The sequence below is a fragment of the Eutrigla gurnardus genome, assembly GCF_963514095.1.
Source record: "Eutrigla gurnardus genome assembly, chromosome: 10".
Lineage (NCBI taxonomy): Eukaryota > Metazoa > Chordata > Actinopteri > Perciformes > Triglidae > Eutrigla > Eutrigla gurnardus.
In genome coordinates this window covers 7,415,816-7,442,945 of record NC_139924.1, presented here as the reverse complement: position 1 = coordinate 7,442,945, position 27,130 = coordinate 7,415,816, and the positions used below count along the sequence as shown (strand labels likewise).

General features: G+C 41.0%; 2 protein-coding genes across 6 annotated transcripts; one reads left to right on the top strand and one right to left on the bottom strand.

The window, feature by feature from the left end:
- Positions 1-18: 18 nt before the first annotated feature.
- On the top strand, positions 19-13,603 carry unc119a1 (unc-119 lipid binding chaperone a1). The gene is made up of 5 exons (XM_084020384.1): positions 19-362; positions 11,278-11,391; positions 11,525-11,618; positions 12,411-12,583; positions 12,672-13,603. Exons 1-5 carry the CDS (start codon positions 239-241, stop codon positions 12,782-12,784), a joined length of 618 nt encoding a protein of 205 aa, XP_083876510.1. The 5' UTR covers positions 19-238; the 3' UTR covers positions 12,785-13,603.
- Positions 13,604-14,746: 1,143 nt separating this feature from the next.
- Positions 14,747-25,822, bottom strand: foxn1 (forkhead box N1). Of its 5 annotated transcripts, none has more exons than XM_084020376.1 (9): positions 25,689-25,822; positions 20,989-21,127; positions 20,531-20,839; positions 19,783-19,878; positions 19,302-19,423; positions 19,012-19,108; positions 17,579-17,786; positions 16,091-16,534; positions 14,747-15,332 (listed from the first exon to the last, which is right to left on the bottom strand). In XM_084020376.1, exons 2-9 carry the CDS (start codon positions 21,106-21,108, stop codon positions 15,046-15,048), a joined length of 1,683 nt encoding a protein of 560 aa, XP_083876502.1. In that variant the 5' UTR covers positions 21,109-21,127; positions 25,689-25,822; the 3' UTR covers positions 14,747-15,045. The 5 variants fall into 5 exon arrangements, with proteins under 5 accessions (XP_083876502.1, XP_083876503.1, XP_083876499.1 ...); XM_084020377.1 differs by lacking the exon at positions 25,689-25,822 and adding an exon at positions 24,975-25,242 and having other exon boundaries at positions 16,091-16,531; XM_084020373.1 differs by lacking the exon at positions 25,689-25,822 and adding an exon at positions 24,975-25,239.
- Between the last annotated feature and the right edge of the window lie 1,308 nt (positions 25,823-27,130).

Below are 27,130 nucleotides of genomic sequence, written 5' to 3'. Positions count from 1 at the left end.
GAGGGGAGGGAGCTAAGGGCTGATTTGTATCTTTTACCGGATCTAGAAGGGGAGGAGGCACGGAGAATGAGTTATTCTTGTAGCCGCACAGAGCCTGTTTGCCGTGCGGTGTATTATCCAGCGCGCAACTAAAGGCTGCGACGCAACTAAATCGGCTCCTGCGGCGACGACGCCGAGAGCACCAGAAAGCCCCAGCTCCTGCCAGGTTGCGCACGCGAACAGCTCTTTCCCGCCGGACATGAAAGTGCAGCAAGGCTGCAACTCAACAGACATGGGGATCCCGGTGAGAACTGAAGAAGAATTGCGCAGAAATACCGTAATAACGCCCGACGATGTGCTCGGGCTACAGAAGATCACCAAGAGTAAGTAACCCGCTCCTGTAATTGGGATGGGAGTTAAAGCCCGAGTCTGCAGCTAGAGGGAGATTAATGCAACCCACCTGCTGTTGCCTTCTTGTTCGCTGTGTCTTCCTAATAATGCATGGATGTGATTCCCTGCTCCGTTCACTGTTTTTATTGGCTGCCTCGAGGTGCACACAGGTACCATGGACAGCGACACACAGATATAGCTATAGCTTTAAATAAGACTGGCCACTTTGAACCCGTCTGTGGGCAGATACAGATTAATAACATTATCCCCAAAGGACAGCTATAGGCTAATATTTTAATGATTTACTGTTTTAATGGGACATGCCTGTGTTTCTACTCTGTCTGTCGCAACTTCCTGTTGTGTTTCAAATCCTGCTATATAAAAAAAAGGAAACATATTTAAGCTCTTACTACATCATCACCTTAAGACTCCTGTAGCTCTTGGGTAACAGGTGGCTGTGATCCACTGATTACAGCTTGTCACAGACAGTAGCCAGGTGGATACAAGAGAAGTATATATCAGCCTTATACTATCCATGGAAACACTTTCCAGATTATGTCATGGAAACATGGCTACCGGGACGCCTGGGTTAATGCCCCTATAATAGCAGAGTGGAGTCAGAGGAGTCACACAAACTTTGACACTCTGTTTCTGTTCTATGTTTTATGGAACAGAAGAATAACATGAACTGAGATTGAGATTGAAGTGAGATTGGGACTGAAGTGGAAAGCTGAAACAAGTTTAAGTACAGTTTAATGGAGGTGGTATGGATTCAAATGAATTGTTTAGTGGAGTCTACTTCATTAGTCTGACGATGAGCATGAAAGATCATTCTTGACCTAAATATCACATTGAGAATTTTTTTTTTAACCTTAACTCGGTGATGATTTTCTTTTTTCTTTATCAGTCTAATTATTCCTCCTGCTTTTTGTTGTAATTACTTCTTTGTCAGTCTAATTTTTCCTCACTCGTGAACTAAACCACATTTCCAAATCCATACAATGAAGAAAACCTACATTAGATGCCTTTAATTGTCACTATTAGTAATCACTCTCACATTGATTGGTCTCTAATGAACTGACAAGACAACACGGGACAAAAAGGCAATTTGCATTGATTTTCATTAGTTCATATTATTGAAGCGATTGATTGTGAAGTCAAAAAACACACAAAAAAAACATTTGTTACACCTCAGCAGAGAAGCATTACTCAGTGCAGTTACACCTAAATCACTCACGATGGTGCAGTAATCTCCTCTCTCCACTGGCATCTATAATCTGGATTATGTCAAGAGGCACGTGATGCACCTCAAGTAATTAGCAACCCTGGAGATGAAGTGTAAGTGAGTTTGTTAACATAGTGGGTGAAATTGGATGTATAGTTATTAACCATTCATTTGCTGGCTTCACACTGTGTGGAGTACGTAGTGAAAATACAAGTACTTGATGGTCAAAGATGGCTGTTGTAACCTGTCAACGAGGATATTTTCATTTATTTGAACCAAAGCTAGATGTTGTTTGGCTTTATACAAACAAACTGACTTTGAGCTGCTTCCTTGTTTCCTGTTAAGTGATGAGAGCGTGAATGTCTCTCCAAGGTTTAATTATTTTTAACAACAGACCATAAAAAGATGGTGTGCTGCACATTTCAGCCTATTATTTTCTGCTGCAAGACAATCAGAATCACAGTGTGAAAAGAAGGAAAGAGAAATACCTGGAGTGTAAATGCCCTTTACAGTTGTGGTTTTGGTGAAATGCAACATTTCGGGGCAGCCCAGCTCCAGTCACGGTGGTTCAGAGCTAATATGCGAGAGAAGAGAATATAATCCAGGCTGTGGAGACACTTTGCTGTGATCTGAGAAATGGCCTATTATCAGTTTACTGTTTGCAGGATGGAAATCAATTGTTAATTGTCAATTCTAAACGACATCTTGTATACTTCTAAAAACAAAAATAACAATTATTGCTGATGGACAGCAGTATTGTAAAAATAATTATATCTAATTATATACAAAATATATTCCTGACAAAAAAACCCTCTTCTGTTAAACCTATAATTGTTGTATCATGCAGTGCATTCCCAAATGTGGTATTTATTTCTCTGTTGTTCCCGCTTTCCTCTTATCCACATGTCCAATTGTGTTTCCATATAAGTGCTCTCAGCAGGATTTCCTGTTGATAAAAAGTGAAAAAAAAGCCTCTTACTTGAAGTGCTCTCCTTTTTCAATTCAGAGTTTCTCAATGTGAAAAGATAGTCTTTATTATAGCAACCTCTGAGCTCCAGATCCCGGGTCTAACTCCCCGTTTGCAGGGATTCAGACTGAAAACTGCATTGAAACAACACATAGGGGTCTGCGTTGTTAGGGACTTGTTGTTAAGGTACCGGGAACACAATGGAATTTGATCCAGGAAGTCCAGTTGAGTAAGTGAGTAACAGATTAATGTGTTTAAAGGTGTATCAAGGATTCATAATACTCAATTCATCAGGTCAGGGCAGACAATCAAAAAGGTGGGAAAACACAAAACAGGAAGTAAATCCAAATGTGAGACATGAGGAGTGAAAACACTGCAACCAAATGACAAACCTTCTTTAACATCAGCAAAGAACAAAGACATCATTTTTGTCCCCCTTACATTGGAAGTGCATAAAAGAGGACGCAAAACCTAATCCAGTGTCTTTATGAGTACCCGACTCTTGTTTTAAGACAGAAAAAATGTGGATCTGTCCTTTAATGTGCAGACGGAGTGGTGGAGAAGATGATCATGTTTAGCACTTTGCAAGTAGACGCGGTTGTTGGATTGTCACTTTCAAAAGTTTTTGTTTTTTTTTACTCTTTGGGTCCTGTCCAAAAGAAGTGAGTACATATCTCAAATTGGAAGACAGATACAAAATACATAAGAATAATTATGTAAGAGGACACAGCTCCTCCACACTCCTCCACCTCTATTGTACTGCAGATATTTTTCACTCAAAGAATCGTCATTGTATAGGTTTGCTTCCTCCATGTGATTTACTCAGAACAGCCTGGTTCACTACACACTAATGGGTGATCAATTATTTGGCCTTAATAAGTCGGCGACACAGAGCGGTGCTCCGTCTACACTGGGCGGGATCTCCACTCTGTGATGTCTGCCAACACAATGGATACAGCTTTAATTAAAATTGATTGGTGCAGCCGACTCTTAATCTCCCATGAACAGCTGTCACAAGGTTACTCTTTCGTAGTGATTTGACATGGAGAGGTTGTTGAATCCACATCAGTAATCAACGCAATCATGTCTTGCTCGTTCTCTTTGAATCGGGCAGTTGTTGCCACACTCACACTCGACATTGGACATTTTATCAAAGGCTTCAAAGGGGCATTTTGTAAGACTGTAGTAGATACATCTATTACGGTTATTGATCAATACAGATAATTAAGTGATTACTGGATGGTGCTGATATTTCTGCCTTTTTGGTCCTAAATAGTATTAGTCTCATAAAGGTCCCCAAAGACCTTCTTTACCAATAGATGGTGGATATGTGGACTACTTTCCCATGGAAAAATGTCCCTTCCCAACCTTTTTTGCTTTTGACCCCTCAAAGCAATGGCTACTTGTGAGACCAGGAGTGTTTCAAGGCTGAGCCAGGACCAGATCAGACCGGTCCAACACAGCATGACACCCTGCACGATAAAATATGAATCATGCAAACCACAGGCACTCCTCACATTGATCTGAAAGCTGCACATTCACATAAAAAACAAATGATGGTTCCTCTTCATTCACCTCTTTTACTGCCATATGTTCTGTATACGAGTGAAACATGAAAAATGTATTGATAAAATAGCAGCAACCACAGTAATTATGTTAACAACAATAAATCAGACAATAAACAACATTTACTGATCATTCTGCAGTTGTTGTTTTGAAACACAATCCAGAGTCCTTTTTGTCTTACTTTTTATTTACCAACTATAGAAAAAAGCATTTAATTCACAAATATTACAATATTCTGTTACAGCACCATCAATGCATTCATTTGAATGAAACCTTCTTTCTCAGAACATTTCTTTCTCAGGTATCCTGTGGTTTGCAGAAACGTACAATGCCAAAAGATTTTCCTGCCGAGTGGGTTGCCCATCCACCACCATCAACTTCCTCCGTACACAACTTTAAAATGTATTTCTGTTGGATCTGGTAATTCATGTGACCACCACGTCAAAAGCTTTCCACTGGCATTGTTTCCATGGTGCTTATTTGCTTCCTTGCTCAGTTAGCTGAGCAGATGTTGTCATACATCTGTATGCTAATTATGAAGCTACATATAGAGAGCTTGGCTTAACAATAAACAAAGACTGTAAACAGCTTGCAAAGGTAGGCTGGTTTTGGAGAGAGGCTAGCTGTTTCCCCCTGCTTCCATTCTTTATGCTAAGGTAACAGTTTCCTGGCTGTAGCTTCATAGCTAGCTACACGAGAGTGGAATAGATACTCATCACATAAAACCCTCTTACAGAAGCTTTTCCACTTCTCCCTCTTGCCGATACAGGCCGGCGTAAGATAAGAGGAAAGAATCTCATCAGCATTCAGCTGCACAGACTGCAACCTCTCCACAAACCTCAGTGTTTGCCAGTTTGCCTACAGGTGCTATCAAACGAGCGACATGTACCGGCCTGCCGTGTACAGGTGCACTGTACATCAAGATGTGAACATCAAGGTGTAAAGCTAATGTCATTGACTGCCTTTGGCTATGGATTATTTTAACATGAAGACAAGCAAACATGCCTGCATTGTTCTTCCTCATGTTTTGGGATTAATTCAAACATGCAGTCTGTGCATTTAGTGGCAACCACAGGGTCAAATGGAAAGAATAAGGCATGTGAAGTCAATCCCTATGGCTGTAACTCCGGGCTAATCTTGGGGATTAAGGAGCTATAAATGGCAGCTCCCTTGCTCTTCATGAATGCCAGTTTGGTCTCAGTAAGACTCTGCGTATCCGAACGCAGGAACACTGCAAGACTTGGTGCTAATTTGACTCTTTTCACGACTGTATTGAATGGAGAGTGAAGATGATTATGTTTGACAATAATCACCTGTCATTTTTTGCGTCTATGACTAATGTGTGTTAGCATAGATTAGATTTAATGCTAGCATCCATACTGCAAGGTCGAAAATATGAAGTTAAGTACATGGAACTCAACAATGAATGTAGAAAGAGCAGCATGTAATTATGGCAGATAAGTTAATGGTGTGTTTTCCCACAAGGAGCGTATTGTAATCTATCATGTCACGTTGTTTGCGATATCACTGTTACACACCCTAATAATATTCTACGTCAGATCTGCACATCCTGATCCCCCCTGTGCTCTGAGCTCGTGAAATCAAGGCCCTCCATCTATAGGCTTCAGGTATATATATACCTTCATCGGACGTGACACATTCAATTTGCATGCCACTGATGCCGAACCTAAGATACTCTGCTTTGATCCGCTGCTGCACATGGTTTTTGCGGAGCAGCCAGGTGGATGAGGGGACGGAAAAGACAGGCTAATAGAGCTGGCACACTATCAGAAGGAGCGTTGCTAGGTGACAGTGTTGAAGGAAGTGAAGTGGAGCACTTCGTGTGTCTGCATGTGTGTGCGTCAGAGAAAACCAGAAGGAAAAATGAAAGAACTGAAGTATGAACATGTATATCATGGTTTACAAGACAAGGACTCGTGCAAAGGGAAATTTAGTTGGTTTTTTTTTTTGCATTAAAGTTTTATAGTCATTTGGTTGGACTTTGCATAGATGCATGGTTAAAGCAGCAACAATTCCATCCAATGCTACCTTTTCCTGTTAGAAGAACAATAACTTAAGTATAGTTGTACTTTTAGACCCCATATTATGAAAAACAGGTTTTCTCTGGTCTCTACACCTGGTCCTCCCCGAGCCTGCCAACTCCCAGAATGAGGAGAACAAGCGACTCCTGCATGGTCTCTGCAGCCCCCCCACTGGTACAACAGCACTCCTACAGGCTGTTCAGATTCAGCTCCTGTTGTTACGTAACGATATCCCAGAGGGGGCGTTTCGCAACACAGCGGGGAAAGCGCAGCTCGACTTACCGGTCATGGCGCTGGGTGATCCGGCTGGTGCTCCGTGAATAAATCCCGGTGAAGCTGGAGACAATCCTCCCTCTGTCTCAGCGCTCTGGTGCGTCTTCACTGCTGCCTCCGGTCGGATGGAACCCGGGGGCGTGTCCGACAGAACGCCATGCACGACGGTCCGGTGTGTTTCATTTTTAATGACAATGTGCCGGCTAAGGTTCGTGTTAGCTTGTATGTGTGTGCTAACCACTTCACATCGGACTGCTTCAGTAACGAGGGTCAGTACAAAGCTGGCTTTGCCTCGACACTGACCCTCATAAAAGGATCTGTCCCAACCATACGGGACCAGCAACTTCACCTGAGACATATAGGCGAGTCATAGCGAGTTTATCCACGTAAACATTTGTGCATGCTACCGCTAGCGTAAGCAGCATCGTCTCCGTCACTCTCCAAGTAGGCGATGACAGACGGAGCTCATTAGCATTTAAAGGTACAGAGACAGAAACAGCCTGTTCTCAGCAGAGCTCATTTGAGCAACTTTTAGACAGCTGAAATTCAGGACCACGGATGGGTTTGGGGCAATGCATATGGAATACAGTGTTGTTGGACCACTGACAGCTGTGTGGAATTGAGGAAAAACAGTAAAATATGGGATATTTAAGAAGACTGCCACTTGTATTGGAGCCAAAGCAAATTATTGAAGAACCTTGACATTCTCATTTTGCCATCCCTTCACCAACCGCCTACTAATAGATTTCTGTCATGGTCGCCCCTCCAAAGATCTTCACCCAGACAGTTTCCTTACGTTTTGTCTCAGAGACTTCAGAGACGTTCTAGGTTCCCTATTTCCCACCTGTTGGCAAGAAATGGATGACTCACTTGTCTTTGCTTCTGAAATGTCTTCTAAGCAAAGAGCCTGCTCAAGGTCCTCATTGCCATTTTCTTACTATTGATTTGTTGTCAGCATCCACACCATCCGCTCCAGATACATCAGTCTTCACATTGTTCAAACTTTGGAAGCCTAGTTCCCCCCCAACGCTTCACTTCGACCCACACCGCCACACCTGCACTTCATTCTGCTTAAAGTGAACCAAAAACCAATCAATCAGGTCAGCTTATGCCTGTCTTTTATTTAAATCACCTTTCAAGACCCTTTCCAAATACTTGCAGTTCTGGAATTTCCACTTAATGTATTCAGATCACCTCTTCGAGTCCGGACAAGTAGCCTGGCCGTTCTGGTTCCATCAGCACTTCCGCCGCTTTCTCTCCTTGTTAGGCATTTCTCATGCTCTTTACTCTGGACACTCCTTCAGGATTGCAGCTGCTACTTCGGCATCCCGTTATGGAATCCAAGAACAAATCATGGGCTGTTGGTCTTCCCGAGTGAACAACCACTACAGCCGCTCAGATCTCAGAGATCTCAGATCTGCTCGATCTTGACTCAAGTAGGAGATTTTGAGGGTTCATAGTGCCCGAGTGCTACTGGGCATTTCCTTATCGTGTTCCTTTTACTCTCTTCACAGCTCACATTTTATTTATCACTGAACAGTGAACATGTGGAAATGTTTTTTATCATTTCTCCTACAGACCTCTAAAATCATTCAGGCCACTCCACTCAAGTAGTCTGGAGTTAGTCTGGACTGTGGGAGTTAGGTTTCTATGTGTGAATACTTGCACCGGACTGGCTGAAAGTGATTTCAACGCCTGAGCTATCAGATGAAATGCTCCATCTGTCTGTTTCAGCAGGTCTGGCAATTTTCTGATTCACAAAATGCATCTATTGGTCATCTTCCCACAAGGAGGGCGGCTCAGTGACAACTACACAAGACGCTTTCAGAGTAAATAAGTGACATTTTCTTTTCTTTACTTCTTTCCAGAACAGCAGTGAATTCAGAAGGTGTTCAAAGAAGTTATCAATCATTTAAAATAATTAAGTTGCACTTATGGTGCATTTTGTCCATTCAGTAAAAAAAAAGGCAGATTTGTTCAGAAAACTGTCATTCTAATGTTGCCTTTAAGAGCAGAAATATTTGTTAGAATTAAAATTAAGAGTGCTTTTCTTAATCCTATTAATTAACCCGTTGTCAATCACATTACAATATAGACATTGCTACAGAAAAGAAAGGCCACACGATTGGTTGGATGTGTTGATATTTGTACAGTATGATTACAAGGCTCAGTTCACAGCCTCAGTAGCATTACACACAGACCAACATTAATATTACAAATTAAACAAAGAAAATGAAAAATAGGATTAAGGTTTATTCAAACACCAGGCAGGCAACCACCGAAGTTACTTGTCTCTTTCTTTTCATCCAGTTTATGATGTTTAAAGCTCATTTTCTAGTCAAGATGATTTTAACTCAAATATGAAACAAACTCTTTAAACTGACTATAGTTTCAGGTCACATCGTATGCAAGTGTTCTATAAATAATGTGTGTTTCTTTGCTGCTCCTTTAGAAGAAACACAATCTCAGACGAACAGAAGGCTTATAGTAATATTCCCAGAGCAGATAAGCACCACATCAAATGAACTAGAGGCACTGGAGGCCACTGCATCAAGCAGCAGCTCTCTAACCCTCCAACTGTAGTTTTAAAGGCAATATAACACAGTCTTGGGATGTTCACCATGGAAACACCTCACTCATGCAGTTCGTTAACATGAAATCATCACCAGAGACGAGGCCTGTGCATTCTGCAATGCATGCGCAGAGAGATGCAACAGCTGATATGCAAATACACGGAAATACACGAAAAAAACTGAGGTTGATAATTGTTAATAACTCGGGATACTGAATCAACGTTAATGCAGTCTTTCACATCAGTGACCAAGGCGTGAAAATTATGATTACACAGGTCTAGAAATTGACATAACGTTTGCCATTATTTATCAATTATACATTAAAGATGTTGAGTTTTGTGTTTCGTGTAAAAAAAAACATTTCTTAAAAGATCATTGAAATCATTAAAACACTGATTTGTTTAGAACTCTGATGAGTGAATGGTGTGAAAACTGCTTTTAGGGCTGCTTATAGGTTTAAAGCTGAAATCTGTATATTTTTAATGGACGTGTCACAAGATCGCTGAACACTCGCCACGTTCTGTTACTTAAAAGAATGTTGATACAGTTTTTCACATGCATATATATTTGTTTTTTCATTTTATTTAAATCATCTAATCTTGTCTACATTTGACCAACAATAATTACGAGATGTCATAACCCTAGATGTTTTTTTTAGTTCCAACATCAGATATTTGCAGAACTCGCTCACATTACTGTAATTAGCAAAGCTCTAAATAGTCCCGTTTCTCCGGAGGGACGTTTGTAGACGAGGTGTCACATACGGTGTACTGTACTTGACTATAAATATCTTCAAGCAGGTGGCTAAAGCTTGTGTGGCCCATCTGCTCTCAAGCCCTGTCAAAACCATAGAGGCTGCAGCAGTGTGAGTTTGCCCCCGACACATGTGCACAAAGACGCTTTCATGTGTGTGTTTATCTTAAAGCATCCTGACCCCCATCGTTGGCACCTTCTCCTCTTTATCCCTGTGTTGCATGAAGTCATCAGAAAGAAAGAGCCTTATGCAACATATAGACAGCTAATAACTGCCCGAACCATAACCCTGATGAGACAGAGAGAGGGAGGGAGAGAGAGAGAGAGACATTCCCCACACAACCAGCTGGTCCATGTGATGGTAAAACACAATAAGCCTCTTAGAACTAATCCTGCTGCATTGGGAGGGGGACGGACACACACACACACACACACACACACACACACACACACACACACACACACACACACACACACACACACACACACACACACACACACACCCCCCCCCCGCTTGGGTTCAGTCAACTTGACGATCCAGTTGTTATAGAGAACTAATAATTATTGGGAATGCCAAAAGAACATACATCATGTGATGCAGCGTGTCTAGTCAGCAATATTGTAAAAAATAATTAAAAATCTGATCTAAATAATAGAATATGTTGGACTCGTAGGCCCATGAACATTACATTTTGTGGTGATTTCAATGGACAGCAGGTACTCCAAACCAAACGAATCAGACCTGCATGAAACAAAGAGAGAAGCCTCAGGACATAACTACATTAGAGACATAAAACAATAAGCGATGACCACAGTTAAACTTAACGCATTAAAAAGAGAGGGGAAACATAATTCATACCATCTCTCCCACAGGGATCACCTCCATTAAACACAAGTTTAACTTTATTTACGAGCTATAGTTACGTTGAAGGTTCATTCTGAAAATGTCCGCTCAACCTCATCTTGTTTTATTATGTGTAAAAAAAAGTACTTACATACATTTTTAAATACATAGTAAGAACGTGAGAAAACAATCCAGGCTAACCAGCGAATGAATAAATATGGTGCTTTTGCCTATAAAAACTTTAAAGCTTGCTGTTGTTTTGATTAAATCCCATCGTTTCCCAGACTTCTAAGGAGACTTTACCCTGAATCACACTGAGATACAGAGCATTGCACACACTCTGAGGATCTATACAAGGTGTCAAATGTGTGACTTGTCATGAATAAAACTTGACTGTTTTGAAATGTATGTGCTAATTGATGGTGTAAATAATGCTTACATTGGTGAGCATCCCAAAAAAAAAAAAAAAAGCTTAGGTAATGTGCTCACTACGGAGCAGGCTCATGCATGAGATGAGTTCAGACTTGCTGGTAACAACAGATACTTATCTTGGCAGAGAAGGACAGAGTGCACTTCATTCACGATGATGTCATGAAAAAGAGAAGAAAGAGACCGTTTGTATTGGAAGTCAGTAAAGTCTGACAGGTCTCTCGTCTCTTTTTCAGATTATCTTTGTTCTCCAGAAGAAAACGTCCACATGATCGACTTCACCAGGTTTAAGATCCGTGACATGGAAACAGGGACGGTCCTGTTTGAGATCACTAAACCTCCAACACCAGGTCAGCTCACTGTCTTTTAAAGGGCACTTAGATTTGATGGTGTGATATTTTTCTCGTCTCTATAGAGGATAACGTAATGTAATAATGATTTTCCCTGTCAGTTTCAACTCTCTTCTCTTTTAAATGTCTTTAGCCGGAGACAGAAAGCACTGTGACCCCAACGCCGGCCGTTTTGTCCGATACCAGTTCACCCCAGCCTTCCTGCAGTTGCGGCAAGTTGGAGCCACGTAAGTTTGCTTCTGTGTGGATTTGAAGAGCACGAGGGAGGAAGAGACGCTGAATGATGCATTGGTGTCCGACGGACAGAAGACGCATAGCGGATGTGGGATGTGTGTGGGCGTCAGCGTGGGACGGCGGGCTGACGGCCATGAGTGTGAACATACAGAGCAGCCGAGCCCACCTGCTGAGTCCTGAGTGGTGTTTATCAGCAGACTCCGACTCGGAGACCAATTACACATTTCAACAGACTCATCTAGGTTTATTGAAAAAGCTTAATGTATACTAGAAATAATGTGCTTTATGCACCATATGATGGCAAATGTGTTGATTGCAGTTCTGGAAGACCATTTAAAGGATAATGAATGCCTTAATTCTACACCCAGTAGATCAATCAATAGAATGAAGTCAGACTATCAGACAGGTTGTAAACAAACTCCCGGGTTAGTTAAACTGGTGTTTTTCACTTTTCATGATGCCGCAGGTGTATTTTATCTCCCCCATTTGAACCCAACATTTCCACCGTTCCAATCAGTAGAAAGTCAGAGCACCGCAGTCTGCAGAAATATTCTACGTAAACTACTGACCCATCATCAGTCCGGAGAGGAAGCCTTTTTTTCTCTCGCCCTGGTTGACTTCGCTGTAATGATGTCAGCAAATATTTGAGCAAATCCAATGTTATTATTCTAGTCAGAAGCAACATAATCGAGGCCCTTGAAATAAATCCCTTTCAAAGGTTACCTGACCTTTTGAGCGGTCCGTTTTGGGGTTGCTAAATGTGTTTCCCTCCTGTGTTTCTGCAGAGTGGAGTTCACGGTCGGAGACACGCCCATCAACAACTTCCGCATGATCGAGAGACATTACTTCCGCGATCAGCTGCTCAAGAGCTTCGACTTCGAGTTCGGCTTCTGCATGCCCAGCAGCAAGAACACATGCGAGCACATCTACGAGTTCCCCGCGCTGTCCGAGGATATCAGTGAGTGACGCACGCAACCAGGACGAACCATCGGCACCCTTTCAGCAGATGTAACAGGATGTAATGATGTGTCTCTTTTATCTCCCAGTGAGTGAGATGGTCCTGCACCCTTATGAGACGCAGTCCGACAGCTTCTACTTTGTGGACAACAAGCTGGTGATGCACAACAAGGCAGACTATTCCTACAGCGGGGGGCCGTAGAAGACCACCCTCCACCTTTCACTCCTCCCCGGTCTAGACATTTTCCACGACATGTACCGCTTCAGGACCAGAAACAGACCAACGAATGGACAATTCGCTGGCATTAAAACGCTCGTCTCCCTCCTAACTCGATAAATGTCCATTCAGGTATTCAGCAGCCAGACCAATAGATTTCTCCTTTTGCCTCTTTGCAGGAACATCGAATTCTGCCAGTTTTATCATCAGCGTGTGTGAGCGAATGTGTGGGCAGCAAAGTGTCTGTACATACTGTTGATTTCAGTCTGTATGTGGGTTCCACTTGATTATCAAGAAGCTTCTTTTACATGTTGTGTGTTTTGATAGCTATAAGACAGACAGGTGACAGTGAGAAACACACCAGGAGACTAAGATAGAAATGAAGTTACCCTGTAAAAGTCTAATAATAATTAATCCATTCAGATGTACATTTATATAGTTTGTATAGGAAGCTCATTACATTTTTACTCCTGAAGTTTCTTAACTTTCTAGTAGCACACATGTGAATGATTCATTCTGCCGTCCATTTGAACGGCAAACAGAAATGTGTATTTGTCTATGTGAATGTGTCATTTGTTGTATGTTTTCATGTAGTACTACTAGCCTGCTTCAGGAGCATTTTTTTAAATAAATAGCCACTTTGAAGTGTCAGAAAACCTACACCATACCAATTTTGATATCCGGTTCTCTGTAGTACTCAACACTTTAATTCTGATAAATGTTTTAAGTATAAAATGAAAAAAGTACATTACATTATGACAGCCGAAATTCCATCACTGCAATAAATCTTTTTCAAAATATTAGTATCCATCGTGGCGTTTTTTTCCACTAAAGGTGAAACTGAAAAAATCATGTGAGCAGATAAAAGTAGTTCAAACCAGAGACGCTTGCAAAGAATCAGAATCATCAGAAACAAAGAGTAAATAGTAAATATAAAGCAGAGAAGGTGCTACCATGTTGTTTTCTTCTTGTCTGTAAATCAATGTGTTGTTTCTCCGACTTCACGATTCCAAAATAACAATATTAGGCTACCTAATTCAATCTAAACAGTATCTCTATAGTATCTATATTTGTATCTGATTCCTCAAAAAAAGGTGAATTACATAGTGAACTAGTTCAGGTTTCCTTAAACACAACACTTTTTAATCGGTTCATGATGATACCTTTACATAAACAGCGGTTGTTGTTAATAAAGTTAGCAGGCGATCTATTAGATTTCTCCTCGTGTTTATGGCTGCAAAATGTAGAAAACAAAAGAATTTTAGTCCTAACAGAAATAAAAAAAGTTACAGATTTGTGATATCGCATTACTATATTACTAAGGTGCTGGGCACAAAGTGTCTTTGCTGCCATCTTCTGTGAGAACAGTCTAACTGCATCGCTGTGATGAAATCATATTATCTCCCTCAGGCAAGCGTTGTGATCAGTGTTCACAGCTTCTCTTCAAAAAATATACAAAACCGTATCTCACAGGTTTGCTTTCAATACAAATAATATTGGATCTTTTGAACAAATTCAACGAGATGTTCAAACCTGCGAGATATAGATAGATAGATAGATAGATAGATAGATAGATAGATAGATAGATAGATAGATAGATAGATAGATAGATAGATAGATAGATAGATAGATAGATAGATAGATAGATAGATAGATGTTGGGTTGTTTGTAAGTTAGTTGGAAAAAACAAAGTTATTAAAACACCAAAAGGGTGATTTGTTTCATCGGCTAACAGTCAAATCAATCAATCAAAGAAGTTCAATTTAAGGTGCATAAAAAGAGAAAAACCTCATAAACAACTTCGATAAATCGTAATTTTATATTTAATTGCTCAGCAAATGACAAAATATATTGTTTAGAATGAATTAAAAAGTGAGTTAATTCCACAATGTGACATTTTTAAAGCAATGTCGTCAGTTTAAATAAATAGTTATTAAATTCACAAAGTTTTCAATAAGGAGTTTAATTACAACTTTAAAGTATCAAATGTTTCCCCGTTTACTTTCCATTTCTAAAACCTGTTTATCATTCACTAACTCACCTAAAGATATAACTGGAGAACATAAATACATGGAGGAAAGAAATGTGTGTTGAATCTGAGATATCACTCTCTCCTGTCACACGGGGGTAAAGCGAGGATGTTTTAAATAACTATCAAGCTAATACTGTGGTATGAAGCTGCTTGTGACATGATTCCCCATTCAGGTTAATCTAGTACACCGATGGTCCTTAATGTAGTCGGGTCTTTACATTAAGGAGATGGATGCGGTACCAGAGGTCAGGTAGCCAGCCAGACTCTCCACCCCTGAATAAATCACAGGATGCAGTCCAGTCAAACAGCCGTGCTGCTCAAAGGTTCTACCTGTGGTTTCGTCTTCACACTCTGCTTTCCGTCGACTGACGGCCGTCCCCAGAGACGTGACCTGCAGGCAGCTGTTATGGTCCTGCAGGGTGGAGGTCGCCGACGGGTTCATGGTGGACACCTGTGGATCGTTCACCAAGCCGTCCTCCTGTAACTCCTCCCACAAGTTACCTGAGAAGAATGAAGAAAATTAATATCACATCCGTCGTTATTGTAATTAGATGCATCTGTGTTTTTGCTTCTGTGACATGAAAACATTGGCTTAGGTCTGACAGCAGCATAAAGGTTCAATACATTTTTTGTTAATTGACGAATCATTTACAGCAGAGGTCTTCAACATTTTCAGGCCAAGGACCCATGGGCTTATAGTGCCACGGCAGAGGGACCCGCTATTAAATATCAAGTAAAATATTGTGTTGCTTATTAAACCATGCCAATAACAATGAATTAAAGTACTTTGTAATGATCTATGTATTCAATGCTAAGCCAATCAAATAACTGTTGAAAGATGAATATATTTAAAGAACATATTTTAATTCTATATTGACATTTTTACATCACAATATCACAACATTTAACAAAAAAGACGATTTATATTTGCTTATTATAGGTTGTATTCATGGTAATTTGGGTGTATTTTGGGACATGTTTACATTTTTGGAAGAAAAAGGTTTGGGATGAAATAATTGTGGGGTCCCCTGCAGTAGCTCTGTGGACCGCCTAGGGGTCATGGACCCCCTGTTAAAGATCTCTGATAAACAGTATAAACGACATGATGCCACATTTTGAATTCCTGGAGGTAAGAAACTGCTAATAGCTGAATGTGATTGTGATTTGTCAATGAAATAGCACTTTATAGTCTCCTTGACCAGTATTCCCCCCCCCCCCCCATTCCTTTTCATCATATCGTCTCTACCTCACTCTCGTACCTTGCAGCTGCAGCTCCGTCAGACTGGGGTCGAGCGTATCGATGTCGTAGCTGGCGTCCCCCTCCAGCAGCAAGTCCTGCATGCTCCTGGAGCTGTACTCAGCCTGCAGGGTGCCGTTATAAATGGGTGGCATCTTACCAGCCACGGGGGAGTGCAAGCTCCCAGTGGCTGATGGGACTCCAGCTGGGGACTGCAGTCCACAGGGTGAGTACACGGCAAAGGAGTTGCTGGGGTGAGCAGCGGCAGGGGCGGGGTAGCAGGACTGCTGAGGTTGAAAAGGGGCATACTGTGGACGCTGATAGGGAGGTTGAAGGTGGGCTGGGGTGGAAGACGACGAAGTGGTGCCATAGATGGGGGCGACTCTGGATAACAAATCTGGGTTGGTGTAAGGTGGCACACACCTGAGCTTCTCCGGTCTCTGTCCTAGTAAACGATCAAGGTCTTCTGTGGAAAGAGTGTGGATTATAATAAAGTTTGAATCCAAATCGATTAAAGTGATGGTTCGGAGAAAAATGCACCCTAGGTCATTTCCACCATGACATCCAGCCAAATACCCCCTCAGAAGCATTTTCAGCGATGGTCAACATTGGTTCAGATAGGGCGATCAGCCGAATGGCTTAGTACTAGCGCAAACAGTACATTATGTATATCTCGTAAATTTCCCCACTAATAATGCATGGAATGTTACCAAACTTCTGCAGTAGTACACATAGGGTCTGTACTCACAAAACAAGGCATTTGAAAGTTTGTAAGTACACCAGGAGTTTATTTAAAAGAACACTTGCCTGATAGCTTCTATCCTCGGCTGCTAACACTAGCGCTGTGTCGACGCCACTTCCGTGTTTAGCTGTTGCCATCGCGAGTTTCACACGAGAGTATGAAAAAGTTTCACTGAATTTTTATAAACGCTTGTATTATTAGGTCAACAAGTGTTGCCAAGTGTTTTTCATACTCTCGCGTGAAACTCGCGTCTCGGCATCGGCTGGGTAAACACGGAAGTGGCGTCGACGCAGCGCTAGCGTTAGCAGCCGAGGATAGAAGCTATCAGGCAAGTGTTCTTTTAAATAAACTCCTGGTGAACTTACAAACTTTTAAATGCCTTGTTTTGTGAGTACAGACCCTATGTGTACTACTGCAGAAGTTTGGTAACATTCCATGCATTATTAGTGAGGTAATTTACGAGATATACAAGATGTACCATCGCGCTAGTACTAAGCCATTCGGCTGATAGCCCTAACTTGATCAATGCTGACCATCGCTAAAAATGCTTCTGAGGGGGTGTTTGGCTGGATGTCATGGTGGAAATTACCTAGGGTGCATTTTACTCCGAACCATCGCTTTAAGAATACAGGTCGGATCAGCAAGAACTGATTAAACATCTTCACTCATTTATCTCTTATATAAAATAAATCTGATAAACATTATTTTCCACTTCATTTGCTCAGCGTTCTCGTCTCGGACATGTTCCAACACGTTTCAGGGACCCACCTGGTCTCGCCATGCTCCTGCGGACAGTGACGGGGTCCTTGCGACGCCACTTGTGCAGCTCCTCCTGCATTTTCTCTACCTTGGCCGGATTGAGAGCCCAAAGACAGCCTTTACGGGAAGAAGTCCCATTTTTGTTTTCCACCTTCTCAAAGCACTTGTTCAGGGAAAGGTTGTGACGCACAGAGTTCTTCCATCCATCGGGAGCCGACTGCAACCGAGGGGGGGGTGGATGGATGCAAAAGTAGAAAAAGAAAGAGTTATTGCAGCTGTTTTTAGGCTTTAATGTCATAAGCACACATTAGGGCCGCTGTGCTACATGGAAAATTCATGATTCTCTGCCATTCACATACAGGAACCCCCTGGAGGCGATTTTCCACCATCTGCACTGTCCAATGAACTGAAATGAACTAAAAAGGTACTTGACAATATTCAGAACGAAATTAGATGCATCTCAAAAAATCTCAGCATTCACAGGATACTTTGACTTTCCCTGAGGTATCACTTATCTGCCTCATGTGTTTTCTGGCCCTGCAGCCAGCGTTTAATGTTACAGGCAGCTGTTTGGAACGTGGCCATCTGTAAGGTGCCTTCTTGGATACGATTGGCAGCAAGTCTTTGAGCTCTTTCCAGACGTGAGTCTGAACTCATTTGATTTGTAGATACTTGGAATCATTTGAAGAATGTACAGTATTCGCGACGACCTGGGGTTCAGACAGAGGTCCGACCCCGCAGCTGTCGAATTTGTCAATATTGAAGCACAGATGCATGTATTTTATTTAATTTACCAAGCACTTTGCCACCATAAATCACAACTTTGTAGAGGCTGGCCATATCATTCTAAAAGTACTGCACAGGGAATCATTTATTCTGCTTACCTTTGTGGTGAATTTATCCTAAACAGCCAATAGTGCTTATCACTGCTTATTAACTGTTATTAGTAAATCATAATTTTAAGGGTCTTGGCCATGTAATGTCTGCTCATGTTCTTATCTCTCGCCTTCCTCTAACCCTCCCTGATCCCTAATTCTTCTCACCATCTTCCTTTTCTCCATGTGTATGGGACTACTTTATGCATGATTCATTGATATGGATGAATATCAAAATATGAAGCCCTAACCAAGTTGTGTAAACTAACTGACCGTGTTTTTACAATGCACGTTATGCTGGTAAACAGTCTGACCAGTAGACAAAATCATGAAAAATATTCAATTCAAATAGTTTATTTCAAACCAATCATGAAACAAAAACCAACCAACAACAACCAAAAACACCAAGCAGAACAACCTTGGTTTGAAAAGGGGATGGAAGAAGCTGAGCTGATCTATTTCCAATCCAATAGACCCTATGTGTCACCCTCACATTCAAATATTACACAGCAAGTGAGTTAGCCCAAGGTTTCCTTCAGTTGTGACAGAAAACAATAGCTGCGGTACCTTGAAATAAGGGAAGTGTTCGGTCATGAAGCTGTAGATCTCACTGACTGGCAGGCTTCCTGTTTTACTGTTCTTCAGAGCCAAGAAGATCAACATGCTGCAAGGGAAACATTTACTTTTACAGTTAATTTATATGGTATGTTTGGTGCAAATAAAGCACTTACATTTTAAGATTCCACACATATTCAATGGACGAGAATCATAAAAGACGTCTGCACATTGTTGCTTTAAATAGGACAAATAATCAAGACAGAAATATAAATGTTGGCAAAAATGTGATGCAACGTTACCTGTATGAGTAAATGGGCTTGGGGAAGGGGGACTGTGTGGTGCTCTCCTGGTGCGATGGAGTGGAGAAAGAGTATTTTGAGCTGTTGGACTGATCATTGTGAGAATAGCTTCTAGATGAGACCTGTAGAGGACACACACGCAAATCATGACCAGAAAACCAATAAAAGTCAGAAACACAGACAGTCGTATAGATTATCATGATACCCTCAAATCGCAAATGTAAGCTCAGGCAGCAGCCTCAGGTTCTGAAAAGTGAAGCCAATGCGGGAGTGACTTAAACTTGAAGTCTGATTGTATGCAGGTCGATGAGAAAATGTGATTTCAGCTCGGGAAGGTTAACTGTCACATTTTGATCTCCTAAATGTCTTACTCGGCCAAAATCCAAGATGGCGACGACCAAAAGTGACTGCAGGCAAACCAAAATATTTCTCACTTTGATTAATCATCACACAGCAGTCCTTACTGAAGTGACAGACTCACCTGCTGTAGAGGGCTGGACGAGCTGTAGGACGGATAACTTTGAGAGAGGAAGCAGGAGGGTTCTCCTGGTAGAGCTGATCGTTCGGGGTACGAACTCTGCAAAAAAAAAATTAGGAAGATGAGATGAGAACCCATCTAGAATGAATTATGCAAGTGCACTTTCTGCCAAAAAATTACATTATGTCCTAATTTGACACCTTTAAACCTGCAGCAACTGAGTTGGGGAAACTAAATGTACTTATTATCATCTTTTTTTTAAGTTGTTGGTGAACTTCTAAGCAGTGAACAGTGAATTCTTTAACACATCCAGCAGTTAGGGAGCGCATTAATCATTCATTTAGAGCAAGGATTCTGTTCACCTGATGTACACAGTACTAGTACCGGTTAGTTTTATGTTACTGTTTGGTGCTGCAGGCAAAAGCTTCAGATTCACTTGATCATTCTGCAGAGGTTCATCATTACATCATAACAGCGTCATTTAATGTCATTTATCCATTCATTCAAATGAATGTTCCTATGTTAGTAATGAGCGCTAATTAGTTGCTTCATTGTGCGCAGGCATGACCTAACATGTGAGGAACAGTTTCATCTGACACATTTCTGGTCACCCACTCCGTTTACTCACTCCCTCTCTTTCCAGTTTGCCTTAGAGAATTATTCTAAGTCACCTCCCTGATATCAACGTCTTGTTTGAGATTGCACAAACTTGAGCAATAGGTGAAGATGAGTGAAGCATAAACCTAGAAACCTGAAGGCTGCCGTTGTACTGGTCCCAGGGTGCCTTGCTGCCTGAGCTGTGTGAACTAGCGTCAGGGCTGCACACCTCCTGCAGACAGCCGAAGGGAGGCGAGCACTGTTGGAGGCAACCGGCAGCCGACGCTGCTCCTTCACTGAACTGCTGGCGGTACGGATGGAAACGGTCAGAATCGACGGGGCCTCGGCCCGGTGCCGGTCCTGACCCTGAACAGACAGAGCCAGCGATGCTGTGCCTGCTGGTCCTCAAGCCGAAGCTGTCGCTCTCTTGCTGTATGAAGCAGGCGTCCCTTCCCTCTTTGGTCTGTGGTTTGATCATTATCACAGTCGACATAAATCATTAAAGTTGTAATTAATTAACTAACTACATCAAGGCTGGGTTCAAAACTTCCTCTCACACAGGAGGAAATGAACCAAATCTTATAGTGTTAAACCTTTATTTCTGGGGAATACCTGTGATTCTGCCATGTGCTGGCCGGAGGTCCCACAGGGCTCACAGGTGTGTCGGCTGGCCTGAGGAGTTGACGTTGGAGACTCGCCTCTACTGCGGGAAAATGTTGGGGAGTCTGACATTCTGCACCAAAATCTGCTCCTGAGAAGAAACAAAATAGACTAAATTTGAGATGGGCGCAGAAGACCCGCATCTATGTTCATTTTCTTCCTTCATGGGCACTCGTTCGTGTCCTGCATATCATTTTCTGCATCTCTGTGAAAATCTGTTTATTAGAATATTCTACCACAGTCATTAAAATTAGATCACACAAATGCTATGCTTAAAGAAACCTTTTGCCAAGCTAGAATCCATACCACTCTCCTAACCAGCTGCTGTATATTTACCATCAATACACAGTTCTGATCATCTCATCCAACACTTCGCAAGAAAGCAAATTCCCCCCTAAAAATGTCAAACTACCCCTTTAAATTGTGGAATCAGATATGAGGGTAAAACGCAAGTGTTGAAAAGTGTTTTCTACTTTTAATTCATATTGCTGTTGATTTATGACAGGAAGCATGTCAAAAGTGTTTTGACAGGGCACTCCGTGTCACTGATCCTGTGAGATCATATCTACTATATTCTGCTGTAAATCTGTGAGATACCCTATACTGCATCCTCCGACGGTGCACTGCATACGAACAGTTCATTTTCAGTGTCAGTTTGTCATCAGTGGATGAACACGGGGCAGGCGTTGATGTGGCTGAGTGTAAAGAATGTTACCTGATCCAGCGGAGGTGACCGACACGTGGCCCTACTTCCAGTAAAGGTAAACCAAGCTCATTAAAACTGCCAACAAACCATGGCTGTTATGTCACGTAAAGCCTAAGAATGCTGAGGCGGAGAAAGGTGTGTGTGTGTGTTTGAGAGTGAGAGAAAGAGAAGTAGCAATCATAGCTCTTTCTGTTTGTATCAAAGCAGGCTAAAGTGTCATGGTGAAAGTTGAGAGACGGCCTTTTTACCACTGTGGCAACAAATCCTCTCATCTGCTTGACAGACACGCTGCCACCAGCCAGAACGAATGCACTTACTAGAAAGTAGAAACTTCAGCAGTGTGTGTGTGTGTGTGTGTGTGTGTGTGTGTGTGTGTGTGTGTGTGTGTGTGTGTGTGTGTGTGTGTGTGTGTGTGTGTGTGTGTCAACTTCTCATCATTAACAATGGGAAACTGCAGTGAATGCATCTTTTTGACAGTTTTAGCCTCCAAGATGACCCACAGAAGCTCAGGTTTAACACATGGAGATGTTTCATGTGTTAACACTACATTCATCAAATCAAATCAAACTTTATTTATAGAGCACATTTTTCACGACCAATGGTTGACCAAAGTGCTGTACAGTTCAGTAAAACAAATACAATACAATACAATGAGAATAATAAAAATAAATGAAAATATACACAAAATACAGTAGACGGGTGTCATGCTCAGCCTGAATTCATGTCACAGAGCTAAGCATTGAATTTTCCAGAAAAAAAATCATTATAATTATATAAGACTTACAACATTTAAGCTATTTAAGGAGTCTCTTCTTAACCGCTGGATTCAAAAATATTCCCTTTGCTGTGTGATAGAACATATTTGTACCTTGTTTAACAACTAGATTCTGATGCACGGTCATTAAACTATTAAGCAATATATATAGTAATTAATACTTGACTCACCGTCACCAGCTAGTGAACAAATGTTAGGGGCTTAATTCCACCTTCAGAGCATTAATATAGCAACAAAAAAACATTTCTAATGTAGAGACACAGGGGAGTAATGTCTACCTGAGCAGAGGATAAAGTCACACTCCCTCTGTGTGTGTTGTTATAAGAGCTATGTGCACCGTTAATTTATGAGTTAAAATTATTAAATAATTTGATACAGTAACACTGATAGGGACCATTCTGCTGACTAATTATTCCTCTTACCTTTGATATGCAAGTTCATTTTGCTGATGATACTTTTGCTGAAGTAACCATTAGAATGCAGTATCTTAATTTGAAATTCAGTGTATTTACTTGTTTTGCCGCGTTCTCTTCAGCATTTTAAGGGTTACATTACAAAAAAAAAAAAAAACAATGCAACAAATCTTTGCATGTATCAGAAAACATGATATCGCGAGTAATACTCAAGTGTATCAGTATTTTCTTTCACCCCTCCTCCAAATCCTCAATGCATGTTCGGATCTGTCAAATAAAAATGTTCAAATAGTAAAAAAAATTGCATTTGAAGCTGAAATTGAGCAAAGATTGAAAATGCTAAATAATGATTCCCCAAAAAATGCTAATCATCTATTCTTTTTGTATATATTGCAAATGTATTAACTATCGATACAAGCTATCAGTCATTAGTAACTCAACAAAAGTATATTTCTGGCTTTCATATTTTTGTTGGTCAAATGCTACATAATTATTTTCTGCACATTAGGATGTAGATAATTTGTTTTTGTTTGAATTGATGCTGAAAAATCCCCCAAAAAAAACTCACGCCACCCTTCAAACTGTGCAGCCATCAATCACTTCCTTCATGCAGTAACGTGATCCGTAAAGTCAAGCTGTTTTAAATGTAACAGAGCCAATGCCACTTCATGCCAGGGCTTGGAAGGAGACCAACTAATGAGTGTCAACAGGTCAGTGTAGCTGTTGAGTTTGTTTGTTTTTTGTTAGTTTTTTTCCTGATTGTAGAGATTAACTTTACAGTTTGAATGAATGAAGAGATTTCAGGGGTTTGGCCTGCAGGATCAGGATAGATCACAGTGCAGGAGGCCTATCAGCTGTGTTATAAAGCCCTGGGGGATTTGGAGCGCCGACTTCCGTCACAGGATCTAAAACCTTTCCAATTATTTTGACATGACAGCCATTAATCATCTGATCAAACCAGAAATATGATTGGAAGTGATTCCGACCGACAAGGTTTTGCATATTACCCGTTTCACTGGAAACTGATCTGATCAACAACAGGTAATGTTAATTGGGAAATGACGAAGGAACTTTCTATTTGAGAACATCTGTCATCTTCTGATGGATTAATTGTTGTGAACTAGGACAACCCCGTCTCCTAAAACGTGATTACAACTTAACTGCATTTAAACACAGTGTTAAACATGTGGTTAAATTAACTTCAATTGGACTATTGTGCTACAACTATATGAACCCTTTACAAAGTAGTGCGATCGTGTTGAAGAGTTGCCTATAAGTTTGGGATGCTGACAATATTGTCAATAAATGTAATAATTATTTTAAGTTCAGTTAACCTCTTAACTGATTTGACCGTGAAGTGAAGAGAGATGGATAGCACACACACCTGTATTCAGACGGAATACATATTTAGATGCTTTACATAAGTACTAATAGAAAAAGTATTAATACCTTATTTAAGTAAAAGTATGTTATGTCTTATCAGCATTTCAGAAGTATCAAAAGAAAAGGCACAAAAGTAAGACAAATTTCCTCTCAGTCTTATTATATCTGAGGTTTCTGGAGTCATTTTACTGCTGTAGATGTTTAACAGTGTGTTATTTCAACTTTTCTATGCACTGTTCTATAGCAATCCATCATATTCTATAAGATCATCATATACTTGTAGCGTTGCTGAGCTGTGAGAAGCACAGAAAACCCCAAAAATTATCACTTCATCCTTCAGTTTATCAGAAAAATATTCAACTTAAGCTGCCAGACAAAGGTAGAGGAGAAGTATAAAGTTGCATAATATTCAAGTAAACCACAATTTCCTTTACAGAATCTGTCCGTCTAATTTTCAAGATTGACAGTGTTTGGTGTTGACATGAGAAGGCTGCTGCTCAAGGTTCACTACAACAGCGGCTACCGTATCAGCAGTACTGTGCTCTCTCTTACAAAAACATGGAGGTTTAAAAAAAAATAAAATAAAAAATAGAGCAAAATTGTTGCAGCACTTTATACAACATTAATATTTGCATATTGGAAAACTGTCAAATTAACTCACCTGACCTGAGCAAAGAATAAAGTGTCCCTCCCTTCTTCGTGGATTTGGAGTCGAGTCAGATTTTCTCACTTAGACCCAGCTGAGACCTGATCCCTCGTGGACCTGTGCACCTCACGCCCCCTCTGCCCTCACAGTGAAGCACTTCGATTAGATTGACTGTCTAAATATGTATGAAACGGTTGATGGGCTGGTTTCAGATTTGGCAGCACAGAATATTAACACTCATAATGTGCGTGCGTCTCTCTCTCTCTCTCTCTCCCCGTTTGTGTGTTTGGCACTCGTCCAGGCTAACCCTGCAATAAGATATACAGAAAGAAAAACCTGCTGCAACAGGTTCCAAAACATCCATGGTGCAGTCATTGGCAGCTGGCAGGGCTCTCTTCCTCCTTCCATCAGTCTTTCTTTGCCTGACTGAATGGTTACTTGTCTGAACGGGACATAAGATACACTGACGATCACAGCCAGTGGCAGGGAGCGGGCGCCTGCTTTCTGAAGCTCGCCCAAAGCAAAAGGCCTTCTTCAAACGTGATCTACTTCCACTCAACTGTCTTCCAACAAACTTGTGCACAAGTAAACGGAGGCAGAAACATTGTTTTCATTTGCAACCGAAGCATGGAATCACACACGCAAAGCTGCACGAGCAGCAGTCAATCTGGAGATTTCAGTTTCCTGATGCAGCTAATAGTTAATGCCATAATCAACAGACATACCCACCCAGTAATTAGGCTCTTGTGGTCTGCAGGATGTGAAGTCAAACTAATCTGGGAACCAATCAGGCAGCTCCTACGCAAGATTCGAGATGGGTCTTTGCAAGCATTTTTCCTTTTTCTTGAGAAATTTAAACTCGAGCTCCTCTCCGTAACTTTTACAGTGGCGATATGAGGCTCGACGACGAAGGGAAGGGAAGACAAAAGAGAAAGTGAGAGAGGGAATAAAGGTATGTCAATACAGGTAGATTCCTATCCTATCCTCCCATTGAACCAGGAAAGCCTTAACTCATCATATACCTTGAATAAACTCTGTCCTCGGTGAGAGGGCGAGGCAGAATGACAGAGAGATAGAGGATTAATTACAGATTGAATAAACTCTTGTGTTACAGTGCAGGGCTTCTGCCGAAGGCTCTTTCTGCCAAAGATGGAGTTCTTGAGGAGGGTGTAATGTGGGAACAGATTCCAGGGGCCACTTCACTGAAAGTCTCATTGTCTGCTGGGAAATAATTGCCCCCGATCTCAGTTTTTTTTGCTGAGCTAGTTTTTTACCCCATTATAAATATAATTAAACTATGTCTTTATACTGCTCTAATCATCTCCCTGACTCATCTATCTGGACCTGAATGATTTACGAGTAATCCCAGTTGATCCCTTTGTGGGCATGTTGATGGATATCTGAATGGGAATAGTGGTCTGGTCTTTGTTGCAATGATGATGAAGATAAAAACGTGCCGTTACACACTTTATTAAAAGTGAATCTAATTGACCTTTATAGCTTTCCCTAGTGTGGAAGTGCTGACAACAGCTGGAAAAAAAAAAGGTGAATCTATGGATGAAATTAAATCACTACAACCTAATCTTACTTTGATCAAAAGCAAAAACTATCATCTTCATGTTTCTGAACAATTTGGGTTTGTGACCCCTGTGAAATGAAGCTTTGTTTACTTGTGACCCTTTGGCACACTGGTGTCCACAGGTGGTGGGACATGACTATTTAAAAATATCCAGAAATTTAAAAAAGCAATAATAAATATTTAAAATAGTCTGAAAGAAAATATAATCCTAGTTTTGAGTAGCAGAAATATGCTTCTTCTACTCTCGTAGTGCGTGTCGTCTCACCACCCCTCAGATTTGATTAGATTAGATTAAAACACACAACCGGTACAACACAGCAATTCAAAAGCACCACAAACCACAGTCAACGCCTCTTTAACACAGTCAACATAGACTGAACAGTGTGGTTTAGCTCTCTGTACCTACATCAACTAAGTTAATACAATATGACAGGACCCACACCTCAACCTTTACCACTGCATGGTCCATTTTATTGTATATTAATATTAACAATTCCAATAATTCTCTCATATATCAGGAGATGTGCAACAAGAAGTAATGGAAAAACTAAATCCAATATAACATTGATTTACGAGTGTCTTTTGAAAACTC